This window comes from Cnephaeus nilssonii, assembly GCF_951640355.1.
Source record: "Cnephaeus nilssonii genome assembly, chromosome: 14".
Lineage (NCBI taxonomy): Eukaryota > Metazoa > Chordata > Mammalia > Chiroptera > Vespertilionidae > Cnephaeus > Cnephaeus nilssonii.
The window spans coordinates 22,546,352-22,565,939 of NC_137085.1; the positions used below are offsets into that span (position 1 = coordinate 22,546,352).

Consider the following 19,588-nt stretch of genomic DNA (forward strand, 5'->3'; position numbering starts at 1 on the left):
AGCATGGAAGAATGTGAAGCTCTTTGCACAAGGATGGCAATTATGGTCAATGGCAAGTTCAGGTGCCTCGGTAGCGTCCAACATCTGAAAAATAGGTAAAAAAGATCATTTCTCTGGGGCAGCACCTTGCTGAGAAAGCTTGCATTTATTTATTTTTTGTGTGAGTGTTTTGAATGGTGGCTCTAAACTAAAGGGAAACAAATTGAGCAACATGGTGTGGTGGGAAGAATGAGGGCTTTGAAGTCAAACAGAGCTGCACTCACATCGTGTCTTCACCTTCACTGGTTGTGTGCTGTGGGCAAGTTACTGAAGCTCTCCGAGAGTCCGTTTCCTAAGGGATAGGCGCTTCGTTATCATAGATGAAAGAGAGAAATGTCTACATGCCAGTCTGGTTAGAGCAGAGAGTTGGAGTCAAAAACGGGATGGGTCCACGTCCCGGCCCTTCCACTGTGAGCGCTGTGTTGGGGAGTGGCTACCCCCCAGGTGTCAGTGTCCCAACTGTCAGGCTTCTGAGGTCCAGGTGAGGGTGACGTGAGGCCATGTGTCTAAGGCCCTCAGCATGGTACCCCACCTAGAGCAGGTCCTCAGTAAATGGTGACTAGTTCCTTCTCTCTGGTTCTTACTCTGGGTCTGTCAGGGACCTCTCATTTTAATTATTCTTTTGATAAGTTTTCTGAGGATCCTCCAATTGGACTTTGCTTTTCTGCTCTCAGGTTTGGAGATGGGTATACGATAGTTGTCCGCATAGCAGGGTCCAACCCGGACCTGAAGCCTGTCCAGGAGTTCTTCGGGCTAGCCTTCCCGGGCAGCGTCCTGAAGGAGAAGCACCGGAACATGCTGCAGTACCAGCTCCCGTCCTCGCTGTCGTCCCTGGCCAGGATCTTCAGCATCCTCTCCCAGAGCAAGAAGCGCCTCCACATAGAGGACTACTCTGTTTCGCAGACAACACTTGACCAAGTAAGCGTGGAAGATCAACAATGGATTTATTTTTCTAGGGAGAGGAGTCCTGCTCCCTTCCTTGCCCCATTTTGGGCCCTAGAGCAGTACAGACTAGACGAGTTTGAATTCCCCCTCTTCTGCTAGCTGAGTTTTCTACCAAACCTCTCTGAATCTGAAAAGGGCGATGGTGCTGTCTACTGCATAGGGTAGTTAGGAGAATAGCTTGTAATCATCATCTTAATAACTACCATTTACTGAGTACCTGCTATGGGTGCCTTATCCCATTTAAGTAACAGCAAACAGATCTTGGCACTTAGTAGGTATTCAGTAAGTGTTCATGTTTGTCCCTCTTCCCTTCCATCACGCCTGTATAAGCCAAAGCAAATAGATGATTGAGCAGTTGGTGAGGTGGGGGTCAGTATAGAGGGTTTTTAATTTTTGAAGGGTTAATGCTTTTTCAAGCCGTTTTCTAGTTAATGTGTTTATGCAGTCTCGTATTCTCCTACCTGCCCTACTATCCCCAGAGGGGAAAAACACGACTAAAATAAAGAGAGAGCAAGTCGAGGGGTATCGATAAAGGTCCATCTTTCTCTTGACAGGTATTTGTAAACTTTGCCAAGGACCAAAGTGACGACGATCCCTTAAAGGACCTGTCGTTACACAAAAACCAGACAGTAGTGAACGTTGCAGTTCTCACATCTTTCCTGAAGGATGAGAAAGTGAAAGAAAGTTACGTGTGAAGACTCCTGTGCCTGCAGGGTGGCTGAAAGAGAGGAGGGACTGTCCTTCCTTCGCGCCGGGTGAGGAGCCCAGAGGAAAGAGCCGGACGCTTCCGTGGGAAGAAGTAAACTGGATACTGTACTGATCCTCTTCAATGCAATGCAGTTCAATGCAATCCACACAGAATTCCATGCCGGGGGCAGTGCCTTTGTAGCCGACGTCTCCTATGGCTCTCGAGGGAAAAAGACTTGAATTTAGTGTATTACTTTATGTCTATGTGAACCTCTCGTATGGAACCCAGAGGACATATGGGTTTGAAATCATACTGTTTTTTTGTTTTTGTTTTTTTTTTTGGTTCCTTTGTATTCTCACCGGGGTTGCAACAACAATCCATCAAGTCATCATGGCCAGTGATTTTTTGCCCCCATCAGAAGGCATGCATGCACACCCTCGCTCATTCCACCGTGCCATGCCGGGAGACTGGTTTCCCGGTGCCTCCTCCGCGGAGGGCAGCGAGTGCGCCGGCATTGCTAGTGCCAAGTGGTGTTCAGAAAGCCTGAAGCACCAGGGCGGTGAAAGCTGTGCTACTCGGAGTCTTATCGACATCATCAAATATCAGGTGACAAAAATGGTGCCACGTGTGGGGGAAAGTCCTGCTCTGATTCCCTCGTTGATGAGCTGCTCTGGTTGGTGGTAACATGCAAATTGCGGGTGGCTCCAGACAAGTGGCTTCATTGTTACATTGTCCCTCGCTGGGAGCCATGGGTCTCTAGGGTCATCTTGCTGGGACTCCTTAAATGTACTTAGGTCCTGGTAAGAACCAGCACCCAATTCATCGGGGAGATAAGCTGCCGGGGCCAGGGTGAGGGATGGAGGAGATGGTGCCGATGGTGCGTTTGAACCTGGGCAGGCCTGTGTCCACTCGTCCCGATTGTCTGCCAACACGGTACACTGCATCTCAAGATCTTGTTCAGCAAAATGTAGTAGTATTTCTGGCTTTTTCTGGAGTATGAAAATGTGGAGTTGTATTTTGACAAAAGTCTTCGTGCTTTTAATGTTATTTGGAATTTTAAATTCTACCAGTGACTTTTGAAACCTTAGAATATGGCCTGTGGTGACCACCTGACTGGTGCCTCGTGACCAGAAAACAGCGTGAGGGTCAAGATCTCATGACATTACATTTAAGTTTCTTTACTATCATTTTAAATAATCTCAGCTCATTAATCAAGGTTTTTGTTGTATCTTTTTTTTTTTTGGAGCCTGTGTTACAGCTGAATGAGTATGGATGGCTGGATAGATGGGGTGGGGAGAAACCAAGTCTCAGATCCCCTGTGCCATGTTATGCAGCTAAGTGGTTTACAAATACATGTAGGTGGTTCTGCTGTGGTCGTGGGAGCCCGATGGAAGGCAACGGGGCAGCCCACTTTCTGAAAATAGCAACAATGCAAAAGCCAAGAGTGTTTAAACGTCACGAGGGTCACAAGACTTGAACAATGAGTATTTTTCCGGAGAACACAGCAAGTTTTAAAAGTTGTTGAACAAGACAATTTGTGCTTATGACATTGAGTACCTTCTTCAAAGCATTGGCTTTGAAGACCTTAGACACCTCATTCATACAGTCTCAAATTTTTCATCTCTTCAATCACTAACCTATCACGGAAAAATAAATAAAAGCAGCAAATGCCCCCACATGAAGTATATGTCAGACTTTTCCAACCAGTCTTATTTTTTTAGGTAGTAAATACTTAAAAAAATATTATTTTACCACTGCTTAATGTCATCTGTCTTGAGACAACAAAAATAGGAGGGAACCACTGTTTGGTGAAGTTCAATTGGTCTTTCACTGTCACTTTTTTCTAAAATTGGTTAACTCGAAGGGTGTAAGATTTCAGATCTATTTTTAATTTATATTATTTTCCTTTTAAAATTTACAGAATGTTATCACATAACTTATTGATTGGAAAAGAAAATGATTTTAAGAAATTATTGCCAATATTGTTTTCTAAAATGATAAACAAGTAATGAAGGCATATTTCCAAATACTAGAGATCATCCAATGTATTTTATGCTATCTATAATGATGTAAAACTCATAATTTAGTTTCTCGTGTAATTTTTCTCAGAATCAAACTTCTGTTTTCCCATTTTAATAGAATCATGTTTGAATTTTCTCCTATGTCAAATCCATAAGCAACTCATTGCTTTAATTACTCTGACTTCAAGGCCATATTTAAAAAACATCAAAAGGCACTGAACCATTTTGGAAAAAAAAGGACGTTTCAATATAGATTTGAAAAGATATCTTCTGAAGCTAGAAACAATCTACAGTTACCATCAATTTCATTAATACTGTTACCTCTTAGGCTATCCAAATAGAAACCTTTTGAGTTTTCCTACGTAAACCTAATTATATAGTAAACATTTTTACCAATTCTTACTCAAGTAAAATCTCTATATATTCCCTGTGGAACTGTAACTATGTGAGTTTCAGAAAATTCTCAAGTGTTCAAAGATTTCTGCTTTTGCCTTTTTTGGACATCTTGGAAACGTTATGAACAACTGTGAACATGAAAACTACAAAAGAAGACAGTAACAGAGCCCTCTATACCTAAATGCCCAGCTCAGTTCATTGTTAAAAACAAACAACCAAACCTCAAACTACTGTATTTCATTATCTGTACTGAAAGCAATGCATTGTGGTTATTAAATGTTGCACATTATTCATCCACTGTATAGTAACTAAAGGGATTTGTCTATGTTTTCTTTGTGTGGTTGTATATATCAGGAAAGATTTTTTCCAAAGAGCCATGTGTCATATAATATTGAACCACTTTGACATTGAAATATTAATTTGTACCCTTGTTACTACTTACTAGTAATAATATAGTACTATATAGAGTAGTGCTCTAATTCTCTTTAAAATTGTTGCATCCCTTTTATAGAATGTTTCTATTTACATAGGATTAGGTATTCTATTCTTCCTTCCTATACCCTCGGATGAAGCTATGTTTTTGTGCTTTTTCTTTACCATTGGCCCTTCATTCCAAGCACTTTATGTTGTCTGTAATGGGATCTATTTTTGCACTGGAATATCTGAGAATTGCAAAACTAGACAAAAGTTTCACAATAGATTTCTAAGTTAAATCATTTTCATTAAAAGGGGGAAAAAAAGAAAAACATTTGTATTGTCTATAACTTTATATGAAGTATTAAAAGCATATTTCTGTGTTGTAATGAGTCACGAAGAAATAAAGCTGTGACGGTTCCATTGATCTATACACATTGATTTCTGTGCATTTGGAGCACCACCTACTGTTAAAGCAATTTGGATTCCAAGTAGAAATTCTAGAAAAGGCTCCATGTTCTAGTCACCACAAAAGAGAACTGAGGGGACTACCCGGAAATTTTAAAAAGGGTGTCTTGCATTTTCACGATTCAGTTAAGAAAGTCACCGAGATGAAGTTTAAAAGGTTTTTCGATAAACATGTCCTACTTCATGGTGATGAAGCGGTGATCTCTGCAAACCCTCTGAGGCTAAGCCTATTTCACAAAACCTCATTTCTCCATGTGGCGATGAGAAAGCTACAAAGGCAGCCTTGAAGGCTCTCTTGTTTACTCAGCCAAAATACAGGGACACCCTGTGGCAAGTGTACCCGGGAGGTGCTGGGCTGGTGGAAGGGCGAGCGCGCAGGGGAAGGAGAAGGATGTGGGCCGAGAAGGGACACTGAGACTAATGTCAGAGACCCTTTCTCCTGTGAAAGGAGCGGTGCCGTCTGCACCCGAGACCGCGTGGTGCTATGATGAGCCGTGTGGATCAGTTTTTACAGTTCGTGAGCAATTGATGTCTCAGAAACAATGTCTGCTTATTTTGGTCCTGGAAGAACGCCTGTCCGACACCCCCTGGCAGGCAGCGCAGTGGAGGTGTGGCTCTATTTGTGACCCTTCTGAACAGTCCTCTGCCGAAGGCACGGATGTGAACTCTGGTTGACTGCTCAGCATAAGCGTCCCCACTTTGTCTTCCCCGTCCCGCCCCCCTCTCCCCCCCACCTCCAGAGGTCACATTACAGCGGCTTCTATGCAACTGATGGAGGGAGAGGAACAAACTACTGGAAAATGAAGAGTTAATTTAGATGAAAATGTTACCCATGAGTTTTGACCAAAACATTCTCTTATCCAGAGAAAAGCCAATATAAACATTTACAGATTGAAAAACAAATCTGGAGCCTTTGGAAAACTAACGAATACATTAAATATGAAAAAGTATAACAGAAAATTAGCTACCTTTTTCCAACTGTTTATTGCGTTGTCAGGCACCTCATTTAATCCTCAATTGATACCTGCCCTATGACGTAAGTAGCACCATTTGACATACGAGTAAGTTGTGGCTCAGACGACAAGGAACTTGTCCCAAGTTATACAGCTAGTAACTGGCAGAGGGTTCTTCTTGGTGAAGCTGGGTATCACTTAAAATTATCCTGATCCATATGGCATCATTCTACGATAATTCAACTAATATTGATGGACCTCTACTGTGTGCCAGATACTTTTCTAGGTTCGGGATCCAGTGTCAAAGAAGACAGAATTCGTGTTGTAATGAACTTAAATTTCAGTGCAGAAAATATGTTCACATTCACAATGGATGTGTGGACAAACAGAATGAGTTCAGGCAGCAGTCAGTACCAAGATGATGAAACATGGTCACGGGATAACGATGGAGAGCAACCAGGGATGGCCCCCCAGAGTGAGGAGTGACATTTATGCTCAGATCTGATTAAAAGGAGCAGGAGGCGCCAGCATTTGAAGGTGGGCAGGAAGAACATTCCCAGAAGGAAGAACACCTGGTGCAAAAGCGCCAGGTGGGAGAAAGCTTGGCAAGTTGGGGAGCGAGAGACTGCAGCGTCTCTGCAGTGTGTGTGTGTTTGGACCTAATCTGTTTTCAGAAAGAATGCTGGCTGGATGGGGAGGAAGGACAGTAGGAAGGCTAAGAGGATGATGGAGGCTAGAAGCAACAGACACAGGGAAGAAGAGGAATATTGAGGAGCTGACAAGCTGCAAGTAGGGGCTGAGGGAAAGAGAGCTATCAAAGTGACTTGGTTTGTGACCCGAACGAGGTAGGTGGTTGTGTTAAAAAGGCAGCTGGTATTTCAGGTTGGAACTCAGAAGCAATGATAAGAAAAAAGATAAAAATGTATGAATCATCAGCACGTGTGTGGTATTTAAGTTTTGGGACTGACTGAGCATATATTTTGAGCTCTCAGATCATATCACATTTAGAAGAGAAGCCAGCAAAAGAAAGAGAGGGACTGGCCAGTGAGGAGGAGGAAAATAATGAGTATGATGCCATAGATCGATGCTCAGAATCAAGTGAGGAAGGCAGAGTCATTTGTGACCAACACTGCTGAGGAGGTGAGCCCGCTAAAGGCAGCGAGAGACCATTGAATCTGGTAACACAAAGGTCCTCAGTGACCCTCAGGAGAGTCGTTTCAGTGATTGACAAGGATGTAAGCCTTCCTGGACTGGGCTCAGGGAAGATAAGAGGTAGGGAAGGGAAAATGGTGAAATATATACAACACTGTAGAGAGTCTTGCATTGAAGGAAAGCAGAAAACATGACAATTGCTGGATTATAAAGCTTTTATTTGGATTCCTGTCTTTTTTTTTTAATCCTCGCCCAAGGATATGTTTTTATTGATTTTTAAAGAGGAAGGGAGAGAGAGAAAGAATCACTGATGTTGTGGAGATTGAACCTGCAACCTAGGTATGTGCCCCGATGGGGAATCAAACCCACAATTTGCTGGTGCACGGGATGACACTCCAACCAACTGAATCACCCAGCCAAGGTTGAATTCTTATAAAGGTACTAGAGGTCCGGTGTACAGATTCATTCACCAGTGGGGTCCCTCAGCCTGGCCTGCAGGGATTGGGCTGAAACCAGCTCTCAGACATCCCCCAAGGGGTCCCAGATTGCTAGAGGGCAGTTATTGGGTGATGAATCCCGGAATCGGGCTCCCTCCTCTCTGGTTCCAGGTGCATCACCCAAGAACAACAGCTGCCAAGTCACCACAGCTCGGCAGCTCCTGTGTTGAGTGTCTGCCCCCTGCTGGTCAGTGCGTGTCATAGCTACCAGTCAGACTGTCAAATGGTCGGACTATTGCTTAGGCTTTTATATATGTAGATAAGCTGCACCTAAGCAACATCTCACCTTTCTGATTTTTTGTTGCTGTCGTTACTCCTCACCTGAGGATATTTTTTCCATTGATTTTTTTTTTTTAGAGAGTGGAATGGAGGGGGAGAGACACAGAGAGAGAAAAATCAATGTGAGAAAGAGACATTGATTAGTTGCCTCTCACATGCGCCCCCCTGCCGGGGCCTAGGACTGAACCTGGATAGAGCCTGCAACTGAGGTACATGTCCTTGACCGGAGTCAAACCCAAGACCCTTCAGGCTGTGGACCAATGCTCTAACCACTGAGAAACTGGCCAGGGCTTGTTTTTTTTTTTTAATCCTTTAGACATTTCTTCAATCAGAAACCGTACACACTGAATGTTGTTCAGATTTCCCTTAGCCAACTCATAATTTACGATTTTATTTCCAATATATCTTAGAAATGTAAAATAATACAGCTGTAAATATAGGCAATCAAGGGAACTTAGAAGTATCAAACTTAGTTTTAGAAGGCTGAGAGGCACTCAACTAAAATGGAAATTTCACGCGTGTCTAGGAAAACCCTAGCATGTCTGTGGTGATACTAATGAAACCCTCCTTCTGGGATTACCACCATGCTGGTTTCATGGAACTTAACACTCGCAATTATACTGGTAAATATTACTGTGTCAATACCCTACAGGAACACAGTGAAAACTCCAGAGAAGATAATATAAATATAAAATGCAAATTAAAAAAACCCAGAATGGATATGTAGGCTTTTATTAGGGCAAGCATTTCCATGACCACAAAATCTCTTTTAAAACAAATAGATGTCCCAAGTATCTTTGTTAGTCAACTAAAATGAACAAAATTAATAAAATTAACTATACATGTATACATTTCAGCATATGAAACAAGTCTTCTGAAGTTATTTTTAACATTGAGAATTACATTATTTTCCAAATTAGAGTGACTAACAATTAATGTGAAAACCATAATTGACACAGATGACACAATGATACTGCACTTTCCCAAGGTAAAGAAATACATTTGATCTGATATTCTTACGAATCCCATTTGCTATTACAAAATAAATTTTACTGGGCAAAATATTTTTTTAAATCTCAGAAAAAACAGACATGTTGAAAATACAGACATTGCATGTAAATAATTTTAAAATACGGTCAGGCATAGAAATGTAAAGACATCATTTAAATATAAGAAAATGCTTTAAAGCAAAGGGTAGTCAAAATAGAGAATAAGAGATATTTTGAAAAAAATGAAAAAATCAAGATCATAAATAGTGGTAACTATTTCTACAGTATAGCTACTGAAATGCCATGGGGAGGGACAATGAACAGAACTACCTTCTGAGGTGGCAATGACAAAGAACAGAGGTGGCTTTAAAAATGCAGAGACATAGCGAATTAACTTACCACCTTCTTCAAATAAGAGACGTCCTTGGGAGTATTTAAGTACCATTAGCAGACACATCTTAAGACAGTTCTTGAAATGCTTTGTATTTCAGTGGAAAATTATTTCAATGGTGAAAACGATGTAGGAATCAGAAGCATATTCTGCTGAGACACTAGGTAATTGACACATTCCCGAACTGGAAAAAAATACATCATATAAGAAGGCATATAAAGTTACTGACTAAATCATATTTTCCCTAAGAGTAATGCCCAGTGAAATGGCTTACCAGCCGCCACGACTCTGGGATCCTCATGAGCCTTATGTCTCCCGGCTGCACGACTATCCGCACTTTCATTCCACCAGAGAACATGAACTACAGAGAGAAACCAGAAACAGATTCTAAAGACTATGGCGTGGCTACAAAGAAGAAATGCAGAAAAGTTAATCAGATGTGTCAAATCTTATTCTTTAAGTCAAAAAAGTGAGTATCAAAAAAGGAAGACTGAGTATGTTAGTGATCAATTTCAGAGGGGTCACAGATTTGGGAGAGACATTTATAAACTGATTCAAAGCTGGTTTTATAGATGAAAGAGAAGGCTGGACAGGGGAAGTAAAGTAATACAACTAAAGACATTGACAATCAAGATTGGACCCTGGTTTCATTCCTTCCTACTCCATTTTACTTTTTTAAAAAAATCACCTTACAATATTATAAAAAAGTGTTTATTATGAAAAATTTGGATGATACAAAGAAGAAAATAAAAAGTAGCATAATTTTAACTGCCCAGAGAAAACCTCTATTAATGCTTAGTCTTTTTTTTTTCTTTAAAAAATGTGAGCAAAATAAAATTAGGGTCTTACTGATAAATTATATATATGATGGACATATATGTCTATCTGTGTACTATAAGTACATTATATACATACCTTGTATGTGCCATTACCATTGTTCCCAATATTTCCTTCCTGTAAACAATGCTGGCATATAAACCTCCTTTGAGTAGCACCTACATGTGTATCTATAATACTAACAATGTCAAAGATGGCTACTAACATCTTTGCTTATTTTGTGCTTATTCTGTGCCAGATCTGCTTCATAAAAATCTTAGGTGGTAGGTTGTTATCGATAAGCAATGGAAGGCATAGTGAGGTAGAGTAACTCCTTCAACATCACTAAGTTATAAGTGGTGGAGTTGGGATTCAAAGCCAAACAGTATGGATCTGATTATTTCCTCAAAATACACTCCCAAAATTCAAATTGAGAGGACCAAAGAATATATCTAATATGTACTTATATGTGTACAATGTACGTGTTATACACTGTCCTCCAGAAATGATGTGCGGATTTATACTCAGCATATTACTATTCTTCTATATGTATAGCCTCACACCAGAGTTTTAGAGTCATTATTAATCATGCATATGCATTACATCTGACATATATATATAAGATTACATTTTGGTCTTCTTATATATATGAGTAACACAGGAATACAAAAACCAAAATGTTAACAGTACTATCTTTACAGTGGTGGAAAAGGTTTGTTTCTCCCTTTGGGCATGTCCATGTTTTTAGTATTTTAAAAATATGTAATATTTTTTCATTCTAAGGCAATATCTCTACCCCCAACTAATGTTATTTTTAAAAAACCAATAAAAGTATATTTAGAGGGGGAAAAAAGAGATAAAGAACAGATATTTTCTTGAGGCTCCTTGCAGATTTTAATTTTATCATTCTGATGTACCATGGAAAACAACATTCAGCTTTGAAACAGGCTTCATAAAGTGTTAACATTCTATATAGACAAGAAGTAAAACAGGTGTTTTTTTCAACCTTTAAAATAAAAGAAAAACTTAAAAATTTGTCAATAAAAATTAAAATATATGCCAGAATGAAAAAGTGAGACAAACTGACCCAAGCGACTTAGTAGTTCACCAATACATTTTGCAATTTCATAGAAGAAGTGGACAACTGTACCTCTGTTGAGTGCTCCATATTCTGTGTGGAAAACTCCAACTAGTTTTGAGTAGCCTAGAATGACATGGGCATTAATTGCCTTTTTAAATGTGTCACCCCATACAGCAGGCCCACCGGGTTTCATCTGAAAAGTAACCAGTTCATAGACTCCTAGAGAAGAAAGAAAAATAAGTATTTTACAAAAGATATTCAAGAAATTTCTCATCAGGTGAGTATGGCTCCAGTGGGAGGCTAACATATGTATACAAATTTCAAGGATCATATGTGTTTATGTGGACACATTATGAATTCTTTGCATTATTTTTCCTTGCTTCTATGTTTAGAAAGTCCTTGTCCATGTTTAAGGGTCAGTTGTTAAACTTATACAAAACCAAAGGGAAGCTATAGCAAGCTATTATCTGAAATATTTTTAATCTATAAAATAAAGCAAATATTGAGAATTTGTTAGAGGATTAAGAATTTTGAGCTGCCCAAGTCTACACTTTCAGGTAAGAAATGAATAAGAAAAGTAGTTTCTGACCTATATTTCCTTCTTCCTCCAATTCTGAGAGAAAATACATTTTTTGTTTGTATAATTTCCCTCTTTAGGATTCCATTTCTAACAGGAACAGCAAGCAAACAATGGACCCAAAGTGGTATCTGAGATTTTGAGAGAAAAATAAAAAACTAAAAAATTGGAGGAGACAGTTGTATTGTTCCTGAATATCCAGGTAAACACTTGGAAAGCATTTTATCTGTGGTAAGAGGAATGGGGCAGATAGAGAGAAAGGAACTAGGGGACAAGTAGATTTGAGAAGAAAAAGGGAAAAATTATAAAACTATTAAAGAATTATAAACAACGCAGAGGAAGAGAACCAAGACTTGACCCTGTTCTAGAAGCCACTTAGTTCATTTAGATAATGCTGAAAGCTAAGTGGGCAAGGGTCCAAATAAGACTTCTTTTTATTTTTAATATATTTTTATTGATTTCAGAGAGGAAGTGAGAGGGAGAGAGAGGTAGAAACATGAATGATGAGAGAGAATCATTGATTGGCTGCCTCCTGCATACCCCACACTGGGGATGGAGCCTACAAACCCGGCATTTGCCCTGACTGGGAATGGAACTGTGACCTCCTGGTTCATAGGTCGATGCTCAACCACTGATCCACGCTGGCCAGGCCAAATAAGACTTTTCAAATCTCTTGTAATCTAAGATGATACTACAAAATTAGTTTATGCTTTTAAAAAAATCTGACCTTTGTTTAAAACTAGGTTGAGGTAAATAGTATTTCCTTAAAGTCTACAAGGAAGTTAAATTAGCAAGAAGACAAATCTTTAGTAATTATGTTCAAACTGAGAAATAAGAAAACAACAAAGTTAAAATATAGTAATAGAGCTTAACACTTTAATTCATTCCCCCAGCCAGTCTTATAAGCAAAGATACAGTTAAGTAGCTATAATTTGTGTAAAAAAATACTAAAATACTAAACTATGACAACATTTCATATATTATCCTTCACTGTCTATACTTGTTTGCTCTAAATCCCCAACTTCTCAACCTTTACTCTCCATACCATGGCAACGTTTTATATTCATACCTAAACGTTAAGAGCTTTTTTTTTCCTTCCAAATTGGAAAAACACTGCTAATGTTCATTGTTTTAATGAGAAGCTAAGAGCTCAAATTCATTTCACATCTATAATCACAATATATTACTCTCTAAAATAATGGCTTATTGTTTTTTCCCCCTAAGAAACTTTAGTTTTTATAGTTTCAAATCTTTAGTATTTTATACATCAAAACTCAAAGTGACTAGGAGGAATGGACTTACCTTCTTTTGGAGGCTTTTCTAATTTGCACCATGGTACCAGATAAGTAATCTCACTCTCTTGTTTATCCATTAGAGCCAAATTTGGAATGAGGAATTGTTCTTGCCATTCCTTATCTTTGGCCAAGGCTTTCCGAACTTCAGTTCGATGAGCAAAATTATCTATGGGAAGAAAAGGAGTAAGAAAAATAAAAACTTTCTATTTAAAATCATCTAGATGAGTGTTTCTCAACCTTTCTAGGCCGCGGCCCTTTAATACAGTTCCTCATGTTGTGGTGACCCCCAACCATAAAATTATTTTCATTGCTACTTCATAACTGTAATTTTGCTGTTAATGAATCGCGACCCACAGGTTGAGAACCGCTAGCAGGATCGCCTAAGACCATCGGAAAACACAGATATTTACATTATGATTCATAACAGTAGCAAAATTACAGTTATGAAGTAGCAACGAAAATAATTTTATGGTTGAGGGTCACCACAACATGAGGAACTGTATTAAGGGGTCGCAGCATTAGAAAGGTTGAGAACCACTGATCTAGACATTGTTTTGGATTGTATTCAATTCAGCACACGTTCATCAAGGCCACATAGGAACACTGCGTTAAATCACTGGGATACCCCTCCCCTCACCAAAGAGATGGGACATCTATCCCAAGTTTCTCATGGCCTAAAAGGGGTGTCGAAATGGAAACAGTTAATGATAACACCATAGAGTGGACTTTATAGGCTCTACCGCTTAGTAGGTAGTTGTATGACTTCCGTAAGTTACCGAATCTATCTGTGAAATGGAGATAATGCTATAATATCTACACCTACAGGGTTGTTATGAGGAAGAAATGAATTAATACATGAAAGGAGCTGAGAACAGTGTTTGGCAGCTCAATTTATATTAACTATTCTTAATACTTTGAGACATTTATATTGCCAGTTTAGGAAAATACTATTTCCTTTGGTGGTTGTGATGGTGATGGTGGTCAGGTCTTAAATGTAACATAAATGAAATTAAGATGCAAGTTTACAGCCCTGGCCGATGTGGCTCCCTTAGTTGTGCATCATCCTGTGCACTAAAAGGCTGCTGGTTCGATTTCAGGGCACATGCATGGGTTGCAGGCTCAATTCCTGGTGGGGCTGTGCAGGAGGCAGTCAATAGATATTTTACTCTCACATTGATGTTTATCTCTCTCTCTCAAAACAAAAAAATCTTTAAAAATATGCAAGTTTACAGCTTCATCTTCTTTGAACAAATAGCTTCCAAAGAAATAATGCTGATTATCTTACTTATTGCCACCTAGTGTTTTACCCAGTATTATTTCTCTTCTGTTTGTTACCCAAACAGGTATATGTATTTACTAACTATATGGACTATGTTTACTATTAGGGCCTCATAAGACGGATAGTAAAAGTTTTCCATGGTTTATGCTGTGGGTGAGGAATAACATCTACCTCAGAGCTTAAGTCAGTTAAACTAGGACCCTAAGTAATTTTTAAATGAAACACAGTTCTACTTGTTTGCACATCAATGCATAAATTGTGTTTTGATTGGGTCTGTTCTATTACAACAGGGAAAACCCCTAACCAATGGCCATGTCAAGTAGAGAATGAGCACCTTTCATACTAAATAAAGTACTTTATATGACCAAACACTAAATGAAATTATTAAAAGTTCTTTGGATATCATCAAGTCTTGATGTGCACTTCACAAAGATTTGACACTGGAGTACCGAACATTCTGGGGATTCCTATAACCTAGTCCAGTGGTCGGCAAACTCATTAGTCAACAGAGCCAAATATCAACAGTACAACAATTGAAATTTCTTTTGAGAGCCAAATTTTTTAGACTTAAACTTCTCCCAACGCCACTTCTTCAAAATAGACTCGCCCAGGCCGTGGTATTTTGTGGAAGAGCCACACTCAAGGGGCCAAAGAGCCGCATGTGGCTCGCGAGCCGCAGTTGGCCGACCACTGACCTAGTCTCTTTCCTCTTCTAAACCAGGGGTAGGTCACCTTCCATAGCGGGAGAACTCTGCGCAGCATAATACTGAATCCCCTAAAACCCTGGGGTGTACAAATGACAAAAGTGGTTTCATAAACATAACAAATTATTAAATCTCAGAGTTGGGTGATGCCTAGAAGTTAACTATCATCCACATCAACCTCTCCTACCCACCCTCAAGCTCCTAAATATCTCAACTGTTTCCACTAAAATCCTGACATCCAGCTGTAGCTTCAATAATAAATAAAAAGAACTCTTCTCTCCTTTTATGATCTTAACCCACTTGGGCTTTTACAATTACTGATTTAAATTTTTCAGAAATCATCTTTATAATAATCCATTTTATAATTTTTTTCTGAGAATTAAAATCTAGCTCACAATTTTATTATGTGAAATATGAGATGCCATTTATGGTAACACAAGGATTTGAGCAAGAGGCTGTCAGGTATACCTCGCACTGGGAGGAGTAACCAATGGTTTTTTGTTGTTGTTCTGCTTTTTTAAAGTTTAACCTGTGTGTATTTATGGTAACGTAGATCCAAGAACTAAGACACATGTAACAACTAACAGAATGAAAATCTGTACTGAATACTTAAGCTGATGACTCATACCATACTTCCAAATATGAAATGCTGTATTCATTCTGCCTCCAAATTCTACACTCCAGTATCCAACCAATTCAGAGTGAGCTGTCCGAAGATGTACGTTTTTCTTAAAATTTTCCAGAAACTGATTCATCTTTGAAGGCTTAAGAGAATAGGTACGAAATTCATAGAATGTTCCATCGCTTTGTCTAGGTCCCGTGGCAAAAGATGAGTACACCTAAAAAGAGATATGGAAAATTCAAATACTTGGGGAAGGCAGGGCTTATAATATTATGCTACAACCAAATCTGAATTTGGAAACAAGGGACACTCATTAGACTTATCATAGTTCATGCTTGTACCTCTATTCTCATCTCTCCATAAACAACTATTTAAAGAGATGTCAACAGAGTATGGTAAATACATAGCTACTGTTTCCTGGCAGGGGTCCACCATTAGCCATCTTTTCATGAAAAGTTAATCATAATGAGGCACTGGAGTCTTAATCAGTCCTTTATTCAAGAACTACAGTTAGGATTCTAATAAATTTACACATGTTTTACCTTATTTAGCCAATATTCTATCTCTAGTTGATGCTCTAGGTCAGGCGTCCTCAAACTATGGCCCTCGGGCCACATGCGGGTGTTTTTGCCATTTTGTTTTTTTACTTCAAAATAAGGTATGTGCAGTGTGCATAGGAATTTGTTCATAGTTTTTTTTTAAACTATAGTCCGGCCCTCCAACGGTCTGAGGGACAGTGAACTGGCCCCCTGTTTAAAAAGTTTGAGGACCCCTGCTCTAGGTGTTACAGTTATACATTTAAGTGAACTTTATAAAATATGAACATATGCTGGCAGACATGATAAAAATGTGTTTACTAGTAGAAAACTCTTTATGAATGCTGTAAAGGAAAAAACAACAGGCTGGAATTGTCTGAATCATTATTAGGTTTAATTACAGATGAATCTGAAGGGCATTTCATCTATCCAATTACACCAGGTTGGTGGAAATATCCCTTAAGAACCATTGGTTCTTTTTGTATTAGTTACATGCTCACTATATAAATTTTTGTTCTAATTTAGTACCCCTAAGTCTGAGTGAACTGAACTTTAGGTAGGAAATGCCCTACTAGAAATGATCCTCTGTGTATTCATATGTGTGTGTACATGCACAGGTGTATGCATACACTTGGAAATGGCATTTGCATTTACAAATCCATCCTATTGTAGTTTTTGTTATTATGTGCCAATTTTCTGAAGCTGATGAATCAGCATTACCTATTAAAAGTTTTGGTGCAAAGTAAATTATGGACAAATTATACTGACTATCTAGTATGTCAAATGAAATCAGTGGACTTCTTTCTCTGACATACAGGGTGTCCCCCAAAAATGTATACATACTTTGACTAATTATTAATTCCAATGGGTTAAATCTGAAAAGAAAGAAACATCAGTTGAACTATCAGCTGTTAAAGTGTGTATACATTTTTTGGGGGGACACCCTATATTTTTTGTTAAAACACATAATTATCTATGTATTTTATTTGATTGTGTAAAATGTTATAGTTTGAATGATCGATATTAGTTCATTCCGTTGTTGTCTACTAAAGTGACGTTCCTATTGCCCAAGTGTCTAAGCTTCCTTGGAAAGCAGGTATTCCCACCCAAAACAATTGCAGCTGCACCTACTTTTGGATGACATGCTTTTTGTGTCATTTTAACTAAATTCTAATAAGAGAATGTGATACAAATAAACAACTGCCTAGTATTATAGTTTAAAAAGTATTATGGATCAAGTATATTGGAAAATGGGACAGTGGGGGTATTTGTAACAATTGCTTTTTAAGTTGATTCTCAGGGAATTTGTATTTGAAAACAAATACGTGGTCAAAGGTATGAAACTGAGTTTGATAACATTTAGTTTTAAGTCTTAGTTCTAAAACTAATCTCTCTGTCTATTCCCCCTCAGAGACCTGGCCTTTCCCGGTTAATTAGCAACCTGTAAGGCAGCAGAAGGTAGTAGTCCACACCTGACTAATGGTCACAAGGTCCAGACCTCTGGCTAAAGATAACATCTTGCCTAAGTTTTGTTTCAGGTCCTGACCCCTAAGGTGGAACCACCCACCCCCTGGCTACTTTCCCATTGGACCAGGCAGAGGGATGGTGTAAAAAAAAACACAAACAAACCTCAGAGCTGTCCTCAAGACCTGAAGATGTGACTTATCTCACTTCTGGCCAACAAGCTCCCAGCACGACGCGGAACCCCTAAAGCCATAGTGTCTTGTGAGTTTGCCCTACATGCCATCTGGGAGTTCGGGCTTTTGAACATTATCTTCCCGTTCTCCTGGATGTTGCCATTCATAATAAAATAGACAATATTTCTCCACTGCAATTCTTGGCTCTGCTAGCAAGGGGTGGACAAACTCTTTCTGTCCTGTAACAGGTACATACGTTGTACCTTCTGTAGGAGAAACCGAAACGGGGGGAAGCCCAGTGAAAGGTTGAACAGCAGTGAGATAAGTGTGTGTGTGCTTCCGGGGCGGTGATTGTTGTTGCGTGTCACAAAGGAGAAGAACTATGCTGGGGAAGGATTTGTGAGTGATTCCAGCTCCCTTATCTTTCAAGTTCCATCTCATTTTCGGCAGCAATAATTTCGAGTTCACTTATAAGAACAGCAGGACGACATTTAATAGAGTTCAGAATAAAGTTGTAAGCAATAATTATTGTCCCTTCCCCAGTAGATAATCAGAAGGATAAAGACTGTATTGCTAATCTTGGGTGAATGGGGCCATTCATGGCTCTTTTTAAGCCTTCATTAGAAAGTCATTGCCTAGGTCAGTGGTCGGCAAACTCATTAGTCAACAGAGCCAAATATCAACAGTACAACGACTGAAATTTCTTTTGAAAGCCAAATTTTTTAAACTTAAACTTCTTCTAACGCCACTTCTTCAAAATAGACTCGCCCAGGCCGAAAACCGACTTCTGCGCATGGGCCACGAAGTTTCAATCGCACTGTACGTGCGCGCCCGCCCGCACGTGGTATTTTGTGGAAGAGCCACACTCAAGGGGCCAAAGAGCCACATGTGGCTCGCGAGCCGCAGTTTGCCGACCACTGCCCTAGGTTAAACCCCTTGGGATCCTGGCCACAGAGAAAGGAGAAAAGTATAAACATCAAAAGGAAAAATATCTCTGGTTAGATTTACAGACTAGACCAATTCCGGACAGTTAAGGCTGAATCACAAAAATCTACTTGGTACCTTACTTACCTACGGTTAAAGGAGTTCATTTTAGAGGGTGGGCAAAAGGTTGACCGTTGTGAATACACAAAACACAGAGTATTATTAATTATATTATTTTCCATATGAGCAACTGCCAACCTACTTTTGCCCCAACCTGCCTTGGCTAGGAGTCCCTGGCCCTGAGTAGCTGGGGCTCCAGGGCAGCACCCAGTGGGCTGCAGGGCTGGCGGTGCAGGATGCACGCATGCGCGGGCCCAGGTCTGGGCTGGGAGCCCGGTGGCCGCATGCGCGGGTCCCGCGCGGCCCGCAGACGTCCCTCCCCCTCCCGCCGGGGAACGGCGGGGGGGCGTCAACGCGCCCCGTACCTGAGGCGGCCAGGTCCGCGCGGCCAGGGCCCTGGTCAGGCCGCTTCGGAGGACCAGCATGGCGCGGCGAGGGGCAGCGGCCGGTCTTCTTCCCTGGGTTCCTCCTCCTACGGCTTCGCGACCTGGAGAAGCGCCTGGACAGCCCTCGGACGCAGGCTCGGGGCGGACGCGCGGGCGCGGGGGCTTGGCTCCGCCTCCCGCTCTCGAGGTGCGCGGGCCGGTCCGCCCCGTCCGCCGGGCCCCGCCGCGGGTGTCGCCACGCACCGCGGGGGGGCCCTTCTGTTTTCCAAAACCCCCTGACCCCCGAACGTGAGAGGTGACGCGGGACCGGCTGAACGCCGAGGTCGCTCCGGTGCCGCCCTCCGGCCCCTTCACCTCGGCTCCTTCACCTCGGCTCCTT

The 19,588-nt window shown here is 40.4% G+C and overlaps 2 protein-coding genes across 3 annotated transcripts in view; one reads left to right on the forward strand and one right to left on the reverse strand.

The window, feature by feature from the left end:
- The window catches only part of ABCA1 (ATP binding cassette subfamily A member 1), a 330,657-nt gene extending 325,721 nt beyond the window's left edge, over positions 1-4,936 (forward strand). For both annotated transcript variants that reach the window (XM_079790446.1, XM_079790445.1), the window contains 3 exons: positions 3-95; positions 714-957; positions 1,539-4,936. In XM_079790446.1, coding sequence (XP_079646572.1) covers positions 3-95; positions 714-957; positions 1,539-1,679 — 478 coding nt within the window. In that variant the 3' untranslated portion in view covers positions 1,680-4,936. The remainder of the gene's footprint in view (positions 1-2; positions 96-713; positions 958-1,538) is intronic.
- A 3,613-nt stretch (positions 4,937-8,549) lies between these two features.
- On the reverse strand, positions 8,550-19,588 carry NIPSNAP3A (nipsnap homolog 3A). The gene is made up of 6 exons (XM_079789636.1): positions 19,189-19,588; positions 15,613-15,823; positions 13,009-13,167; positions 11,199-11,348; positions 9,507-9,593; positions 8,550-9,416 (listed from the first exon to the last, which is right to left on the reverse strand). The coding sequence occupies exons 1-6, from the start codon at positions 19,246-19,248 to the stop codon at positions 9,340-9,342; spliced, it is 744 nt and encodes a 247-aa protein (XP_079645762.1). The 5' UTR covers positions 19,249-19,588; the 3' UTR covers positions 8,550-9,339.

Excerpts from the sequence above, each read along its gene's own strand:
- NIPSNAP3A (XM_079789636.1), bottom strand. The coding sequence starts at position 19,248 with ATGCTGGTCCTCCGAAGCGGCCTGACCAGGGCCCTGGCCGCGCGGACC. Across the intron at positions 13,168-15,612 it reads ATTTCATATTTGGAAGTATG|ATAATTTTGCTCATCGAACT; the intron begins GTATGAGTCATC and ends TTCTTCCCATAG. Across the intron at positions 9,417-9,506 it reads TCCCAGAGTCGTGGCGGCTG|TTCGGGAATGTGTCAATTAC; the intron begins GTAAGCCATTTC and ends ATTTTTTTCCAG.